The sequence below is a fragment of the Notothenia rossii genome (assembly GCF_949606895.1).
Source record: "Notothenia rossii genome assembly, chromosome: 4".
Taxonomy (NCBI): Eukaryota; Metazoa; Chordata; class Actinopteri; order Perciformes; family Nototheniidae; genus Notothenia; species Notothenia rossii.
The window spans coordinates 1,144,185-1,153,067 of record NC_136902.1 but is presented as its reverse complement, the minus strand read 5'-3'; the positions used below and the strand labels follow the sequence as shown (position 1 = coordinate 1,153,067).

The 8,883-nt window shown below is 42.5% G+C and overlaps 1 protein-coding gene across 2 annotated transcripts in view; it reads left to right on the top strand.

Moving 5' to 3' along the window:
* The window catches only part of LOC307035669 (ras-related protein Rap-1A), a 17,604-nt gene extending 9,400 nt beyond the window's left edge, over positions 1-8,204 (top strand). For both annotated transcript variants that reach the window (XM_079675293.1, XM_079675294.1), the window contains exons 3-9: positions 1,304-1,382; positions 2,264-2,332; positions 2,499-2,555; positions 2,639-2,779; positions 3,867-4,010; positions 6,133-6,238; positions 8,003-8,204. In XM_079675293.1, coding sequence (XP_079531419.1) covers positions 1,326-1,382; positions 2,264-2,332; positions 2,499-2,555; positions 2,639-2,779; positions 3,867-4,010; positions 6,133-6,222 — 558 coding nt within the window. In that variant the 5' untranslated portion in view covers positions 1,304-1,325 and the 3' untranslated portion in view covers positions 6,223-6,238; positions 8,003-8,204. The remainder of the gene's footprint in view (positions 1-1,303; positions 1,383-2,263; positions 2,333-2,498; positions 2,556-2,638; positions 2,780-3,866; positions 4,011-6,132; positions 6,239-8,002) is intronic.
* Positions 8,205-8,883: the final 679 nt, after the last annotated feature.

Genomic DNA, 8,883 nt, shown 5'->3' with positions numbered 1-8,883 from the left:
GGTTCTCTCTCCTTCTCTAATGTTCTCTCTGGTTCTCTCTCCTTCTCTAATGTTCTCTCTCCTTCTCTAATGTTCTCTCTGGTTCTCTCTCCTTCTCTAATGTTCTCTCTGGTTCTCTCTCCTTTTCTAATGTTCTCTCTGGTTCTCTCTCCTTCTCTAATGTTCTCTCTGGTTCTCTCTCCTTCTCTAATGTTCTCTCTCCTTCTCTAATGTTCTCTCTGGTTCTCTCTCCTTCTCTAATGTTCTCTCTCCTACTCTAATGTTCTCTCTGGTTCTCTAATGTTCTCTCTGGTTCTCTCTCCTTTTCTAATGTTCTCTCTGGTTCTCTAATGTTCTCTCTGGTTCTCTCTCCTTCTCTAATGTTCTCTCTCCTTCTCTAATGTTCTCTCTGGTTCTCTCTCCTTCTCTAATGTTCTCTCTCCTTCTCTAATGTTCTCTTTGGTTCTCTGGTTCTCTCTCCTTCTCTAATGTTCTCTCTGGTTCTCTAATGTTCTCTCTGGTTCTCTCTCCTACTCTAATGTTCTCTCTGGTTCTCTCTCCTTTTCTAATGTTCTCTCTGGTTCTCTAATGTTCTCTCTGGTTCTCTCTCCTTCTCTAATGTTCTCTCTCCTTCTCTAATGTTCTCTCTCCTTCTCTAATGTTCTCTCTCCTTCTCTAATGTTCTCTCTGGTTCTCTCTCCTTCTCTAATGTTCTCTCTCCTTCTCTAATGTTCTCTCTGGTTCTCTCTCCTTCTCTAATGTTCTCTCTCCTTCTCTAATGTTCTCTCTGGTTCTCTCTCCTACTCTAATGTTCTCTCTGGTTCTCTCTCCTTTTCTAATGTTCTCTCTGGTTCTCTAATGTTCTCTCTGGTTCTCTCTCCTTCTCTAATGTTCTCTCTCCTTCTCTAATGTTCTCTCTGGTTCTCTCTCCTTCTCTAATGTTCTCTCTGGTTCTCTAATGTTCTCTCTGGTTCTCTAATGTTCTCTCTGGTTCTCTCTCCCTCTCTAATGTTCTCTCTGGTTCTCTCTGGTTCTTTCTCCTTCTCTAATGTTCTCTCTGGTTCTCTCTCCTTCTCTAATGTTCTCTCTGGTTCTCTGGTTCTCTAATGTTCTCTCTGGTTCTCTCTCCCTCTCTAATGTTCTCTCTGGTTCTCTCTCCTTCTCTAATGTTCTCTTTGGTTCTCTGGTTCTCTCTCCTTCTCTAATGTTCTCTCTGGTTCTCTCTCCTTCTCTAATGTTCTCTCTGGTTCTCTCTCCTTCTCTAATGTTCTCTCTGGTTCTCTCTCCTTCTCTAATGTTCTCTCTGGTTCTCTGTGTTCTCCAGACCCGGTCAGTGACGTTCCACCATGCGTGAATACAAGCTCGTGGTGTTGGGTTCAGGAGGCGTGGGGAAATCTGCACTGGTGAGTGGAGCTGCTACGGACACACGGACACACGGACACACAGCTACATGCGAAACAGTTTGGTTCTCCTTGAAAGATACACAGAATAATAAGGACCAGGGTTTCCGCCAGGATTTTTTCTCGCCGGTCAAATGTCCGAACAGAATTTATTTTACCGGACAAATTTGAAACTTACCGATCATGTTTCAATAATAAGAATTGTGCAGCAGAGTTTCCGTCAGCAGGTAATCACCGCACTAGGACCGGATATGCTGATGTTTGAAACTCTAATGGGGCTCAGTTTTCTATTGCTTCAGTTTATAATCGTAACAGATCAAAAAATTCTGATTCATTTTTCAATAAATGATTCCACAAACATAATTATTACATTAAAAGACACTACTTGTAGATGAAGTCCATTATTCAAAAGTTTAAATTAACTTTGAATAATAACACGGGAGAAACAGATTCTCTCTCTCTCTCTCTCCCCCTCCCTCCCTCCCTCTTTCTCTCTCCCCCTCCCTCCCTCCCTCTCTCTCCTGACAGTCTGTCAGTTTCTCATGCAGCTAAACAGAGGGCGGGGCTTCAGGTGATTATGCAGCAGCTGATCTGATCTCTCTCTTGCGTCCGGTTACACTTCTCTCTCGTTTATGTCCATATCGATCAGATCCAGCTCTCCTGATCGGCCCTTATAGACAGCACTGATCAAAATGTTAAGAGTGAATATCGGCCGATAATGACCGGCGGCCAATCGATCGGAGCATCGGACATTTTGACCGGCAGGTTTTGAATTTACCGGTTTTTATTACATTTTACCAGCTAAAAACCGGTAATTACCGGCTAACGGAAACCCTGGTAATGACGTGCATTAATGTTTCCTTTGTTTCTTTTTTGTTCATCAGACGGTCCAATTCGTGCAAGGCATCTTTGTGGAGAAGTACGACCCCACAATAGAAGACTCCTACAGGAAGGTGAGCTCGGAAAGCCTCTAGATTAAACCTCTCAGTTTAACATCACTGTAATAGTTGTTTATTCATCATGGCCAGGTTGTCTTGTGTTTCGTGACATTAGCTCCATTTTAGATACTTCCACTTTCTTTAAAATACTCACCTCTATCCCCTTGTCTTCCTCCCGCAGCAGGTGGAGGTGGACGGGCAGCAGTGCATGCTGGAGATCCTGGACACAGCCGGAACAGTACGTCCTGCACACGGTTAAATACAATAATATGAAATGTAAAGGTGGTGCTGACTCCTCTCCTCTCTCTCTCTGGCCTTCAGGAGCAGTTCACAGCGATGCGTGACCTCTACATGAAGAATGGCCAGGGCTTCGCTCTGGTTTACTCCATCACGGCTCAGTCCACCTTCAACGACCTGCAGGACCTCAGGGAGCAGATCCTGAGGGTGAAGGACACCGAGGACGTGAGTCACACACACTCTCACTCACACACACACACTCACTCACTCACTCACTCACTCACTCACTCACTCACTCACTCACTCACTCACTCTGGCCCAATCCCAAACCACACCCCTACCCACTCCCCCTCCGTGACGGAGTGAACTCCGTGGAGTGACACAGGAGGCTCCCTCCTGTCAGATGGAGGGAGTAAATACAGCAGCAAGCTTTGGGACGGCCTCCCCTCTCTCCGGTAGAAACAGGAAATGCTGTAACTGTATGTAACAACGGTTTCAAATCAGCATCTCTTAGACAAAAAGTTTAAATGAATAACTCAAATAAAACTCCAAACATCTTTAATTGTGTTACTTTTTTGTAAAGCTCTTTTAGTTTTAAACCTGATGTTTATCAGCTTCTTAGTTTTTGCAACAGTCTGTAAATATACACAACTTTATAATAAAATGCACACATTTACCTTTTTCTAGACTAAACACAGGTATGATCCTGAGTTAAAAACATATGAGGTTATCATGAGGTTGTTAACATCGCAGTTTATCAGAGGATGTTTTCTGGAACTATTTGTTAACAGCGTGTTTCCTCACGGACACACACAGCGTGACTCCGGTCAGGTAGAGACCGGTCTCAAGTCAGCACCGCTGCAGACTCGCTGTTTGAGGGCTTGATAGCCCACTCCCCCTCCACACCGCTCCACACTCGTTGCTTTGGAACAGCCCTCAATTTGGCGGACCCTCCGCTTGAACTGAGGTGTAGGGGTTAGGGTGTAGGGATTAGGGTGGAGGGGTAGTGTGTGTCGAGGGGTAGTGTGTGTGGAGGGGTAGTGTGTGTCGAGGGGTAGTGTGTGTGGAGGGGTAGTGTGGATGGCGTGGTTTGGGATTGGGCCTCACCCACTCTGTTACCTGATATAACGCCTCATGCTGTCTTTTCTCTTTCATACATTTGTACATGGAGCCACATTGGTCTCAATAATCTATTCATCCGTATTCTTCACCACGTGTTGGATGCTGAGCTTCACCTCACACTCACACTCAAGTTGACTCTTATCTAATATTGCCTTTTCACCACCCCTTGATATTTCCCATGATGCATCAGGTGCCGATGATCCTGGTGGGCAATAAGTGCGACCTGGAGGATGAGCGCGTGGTGGGGAAGGAGCAGGGGCAGAACCTCGCCCGGCAGTGGAGCAACTGTGCCTTTTTAGAGACCTCCGCCAAATCAAAGATCAACGTTAATGAGGTTCGTGCTGCCGCCGCTTCACACAACACCGCTACTGGATACACTCTCGCTTAGGGGTGGGCCATGTTGGAAAATATATTATCACGATATTTTTCAAGCAGTATCACGATAGACGATATTTATCACGATATTGGTTCATGTCGGTTATTATGGTTATTTTTCAAGTTACTTAACAGAACAACCACCGACAGGGTAACAGGAACTAAAACAAAAAGGAGTAACAGACCAAGATAGCATTTCAAGCTGGTTTTAATTCTGAAATGAATCCCTGAATGAACAGTTCAACATTTTGATATGGCTTCAAGGCACAGCCCCTCAGTATAAAAATAAACTTTCTGAGGTAGCACGAGCAGTGAACATCAATAAACATGAAAAGGAGGGTAAAACATCACTGAGGAAAAGTCAGTGCCAAACAATTAAAATGTAAACTTTAGACTTGAAGTGCAATAAAAGACTGAAGGGAAAAACTATATAAATACCTTATTGATCAAATAAAATATAAGTCAACAGAATCAAACAAGACAATAAATAAAGTGCAATACTGTCTGAATCCTGACGAGAGCTTCAGAGCATGTCTTTCTCATCAGTTTCTTTTTTTCTAGTTTTTTTTTCCAATTTTTTTTTTTTTATTACGATAGATACGATATCTCTGAAAAAGCATATCGTGGGGACCTAATATCGTCACGACGATATATATCGTCATATCGCCCACCCCTACACTCGCTTACATACAGAGGTGTCAGAAGTATACTCTCTCTCATACAGAGGTGGCAGAAGTATACTCTCTCTCATACAGAGGTGTCAGAAGTATACTCTCTCTCATACAGAGGTGGCAGAAGTATACTCTCTCTCATGCAGAGGTGGCAGAAGTATACTCTCTCTCATGCAGAGGTGTCAGAAGTATACTCTCTCTCATACAGAGGTGGCAGAAGTATACTCTCTCTCATACAGAGGTGGCAGAAGTATACTCTCTCTCATGCAGAGGTGTCAGAAGTATACTCTCTCTCATACAGAGGTGGCAGAAGTATACTCTCTCTCATACAGAGGTGGCAGAAGTATACTCTCTCTCATGCAGAGGTGTCAGAAGTATACTCTCTCTCATGCAGAGGTGTCAGAAGTATACTCTCTCTCATGCAGAGGTGGCAGAAGTATACTCTCTCTCATGCAGAGGTGGCAGAAGTATACTCTCTCTCATACAGAGGTGGCAGAAGTATACTCTCTCTCATGCAGAGGTGTCAGAAGTATACTCTCTCTCATACAGAGGTGTCAGAAGTATACTCTCTCTCATACAGAGGTGGCAGAAGTATACTCTCTCTCATACAGAGGTGGCAGAAGTATACTCTCTCTCATGCAGAGGTGGCAGAAGTATACTCTCTCTCATGCAGAGGTGGCAGAAGTATACTCTCTCTCATACAGAGGTGTCAGAAGTATACTCTCTCTCATGCAGAGGTGGCAGAAGTATACTCTCTCTCATACAGAGGTGGCAGAAGTATACTCTCTCTCATACAGAGGTGGCAGAAGTACACATTCTTTACTTAAGTAGAAGTGCAGATACTTGTGTACAAAAAGTTAGGCAGGTAGGTATATCGGTAGGTAGTAGGGCTGCTCAATTAATCGTATTTCAATCGCAATTATGCCTTGCAACGATTACGGAAACAACGTAATCGAAATAAATAGATTATTTTTTTATTTTTTTTAATTATTTTTATTGGTTTTCCAGTTGAATTACACTTAAAGTTCAGAGTAATCAACTGTTAAAAACATACTGTTCAAAAAACATTCTCCAATAAATTGATGTTTTCAAAGTAAAAGAATAATCGTTTTTAATAATCGTGATATCGATTATTGACCCAAATAATCGAGATTATGATTTTTGCCATAATCGAGCAGCCCTAGTAGGCAGGTAGATAGAGAGGTAGATAGATAGAGAGATAGTTAAATAGAGAGGTAGATAGAGAGATAGAGATAGAGGTAGATAGATAATAAATCTTCTGTCTGGATCCTCAGAATATGTTATGGCTCCATCTGATAGATTTCCCTCACCTTCTCCGTCCAAAGTGTTATAATGTCGGGGGCTTAGCTTTTAACCACTCACAGCTAACGACCTGGTGTCTTTGTGCAGATCTTCTACGACCTGGTGAGACAGATCAACAGGAAAACGCCGATGGAAAAGAAGAAGACAAAAAAGAGGTCGAATTGCACGCTGCTGTAGAAAGCAGCTCAGGCAGGTGAGGAGGAGGAAGAGGAGGAGGAGGAGGAGGAGGAGATGATGACTGGACTTCTTTAAGAGGGTTTCTGCCTTCAGTGACGGCTCCCTCTGGTTCTGAGGGATGAATGGAAAGCAGGAACTGATGTCCTGTGTTCAAATCCATGAGGAGGGTTTCATCTTTTAATATGCTGTTGCTTTTTAGAGCATCTCTTCATTCAGAGCGAAAGAGAGAAAGCCTCTCAATCCACACCAGGAGTTTATGTCACTGCTTCCTGTCTGTAGATGTCTCATAGAAATAGCATTACGCCTCATTAGCATATTTAAACATAACCTGAGAAACCCTGTGATGTAAAGAATAACTCTGTTAATGTCTGTCCGGAAGTCTCTGACATGTGTTCGTTAAAAACATGTTCTTTCACCTGTAGTGTTTTATGTGAGTTTCTGAATGTTGTGGCGCCCTCTGCTGTTGGACTGTTGTAATTGTACTTCAATTTATCAGCTTTTCTGCACTTTCTGACCCATTTCTCTACAAATACCTGTACTTTATGTAGTATAGACTAAACATCTCCAGCCAAAGCCTCCCACGGTCTTTATGTAAAGCACCGAAACAAATACTGGGAGGTACACACACTAAGATGAGAAGAATATACAAGAGCATTTGGGAAACTATTAGAACACATTATAGAGCTGTGGTGTGATAACAGCAGCACAGTCCAAGATGTCATCTTTGAAAGACACACACAGAGACACACACAGAGACACACACACACACACACACACACACACACACACACACACACAGAGAGAAACAGAAACATGCGCACACAATTTTCCTAAATACTTTCTTGCCGTGAAAAAGGTCTTGAATTCTATTCAAAGTGTTCTTAAAAAGGTCTTGAATTCTATTCAAAGTGTTCTTAAGGTCTTGAATTCTATTCAAAGTGTTCTTGAGAAGGTCTTGAATTCTATTCAAAGTGTTCTGAGAAGGTCTTGAATTCTATTCAAAGTGTTCTTGAGAAGGTCTTGAATTCTATTCAAAGTGTTCTTGAGAAGGTCTTGAATTCTATTCAAAGTGTTCTTGAGAAGGTCTTGAATTCTATTCAAAGTGTTCTTGAGAAGGTCTTGAATTCTATTCAAAGTGTTCTTAAGGTCTTGAATTCTATTTAAAGTGTTCTTGAGAAGGTCTTGAATTCTATTCAAAGTGTTCTTGAGAAGGTCTTGAATTCTATTCAAAGTGTTCTTAGAAGGTCTTGAATTCTATTCAAAGTGTTCTTGAGAAGGTCTTGAATTCTATTCAAAGTGTTCTTGAGAAGGTCTTGAATTCTATTCAAAGTGTTCTTAGAAGGTCTTGAATTATATTCAAAGTGTTCTTAAGGTCTTGAATTCTATTCAAAGTGTTCTTAGAAGGTCTTGAATTCTATTCAAAGTGTTCTTAGAAGGTCTTGAATTATATTCAAAGTGTTCTTAGAAGGTCTTGAGAAGGTCTTGAATTCTATTCAAAGTGTTCTTAGAAGGTCTTGAATTCTTTTCAAAGTGTTCTTAGAAGGTCTTGAATTCTATTCAAAGTGTTCTTAGAAGGTCTTGAATTCTATTCAAAGTGTTCTTAGAAGGTCTTGAGAAGGTCTTGACTGTGAGTTGGTGAAACCAGCAGGAACCCTGATTCTAAATGAGCCTCTTTGTGAACGCCTCCCCTCCATGTGTTCCCACCGCTCTGACCGGCTTCTGTTTCAGTGCAAACATCTCGTTTCCTTCTCCGTATTTTAACACGTTGTCTTGTTTGCAGAGCGGTGTAACGATGAACACTTCGCCGGTGGAGAAGTCTCACCTCTCGACGTCGGCAGGAGACGGCACATAATCTCAGATTCTCTGCTTCGTGAAGAAAATCCACCTTTTTATTTTTAAAATGTTTTACTGTCGGCCTGATGACAGCTTTTATCTTTCTTCTCTCCCTCTTTCCCTCTCTCTCCCTCTCTCTCTCCCTCCCCCCCCCTCTCTCTCTCCCTCCCCCCTCTCTCTCTCTGTCTCTCTCTCCCTCCCCTCTCTCTCTCTCCCTCCCCCCCTCTCTCTCTCTCTCTCCCTCTCCCTCTCTCTCTCCCCCCCCCCCCCTCTCTCTCTCGTCGGTTTGAATCCTAAAGTGTTTGTATCTCAGTAACCTCCATCATGTTGTGCGTCTGCAGACGGGAGCTTCTGCACTAACAGCGTAACATCTTTCCTAAGTGACTTTGTTTTGTATCGAGAGCTGCAAGCCTTCCATGCTCCCCGTAATATATTCTACTTCCATTTTTGCATAGTAATAAAGCTAAAGGAAATTAGTATTTTATAGACTGAAGAGGGGGAAGTGGTGCGTTCTGATTCGTGTCTTGAGGCTGAAATATATTGTACTAAACCGACGCTAATATCGCTGTCACAGAAGATGCTCCAGCTTTTATGAATGATTAAATTTTAGTACGTTTTCATTATTTCTGTCTGGGCTTTGTCTTTGAAGAAGAGACACTACATACGGATATACACCTGAGGACTCTTTAAAGTAGAGACACTACGTACTGATATACACCTGAGGACTCTTTAAAGTATAGACAATACATACTGATATACACCTGAGGACTCTTTAAAGTAGGGACACTACGTACTGATATACACCTGAGGACTCTTTAAAGTAGGGAC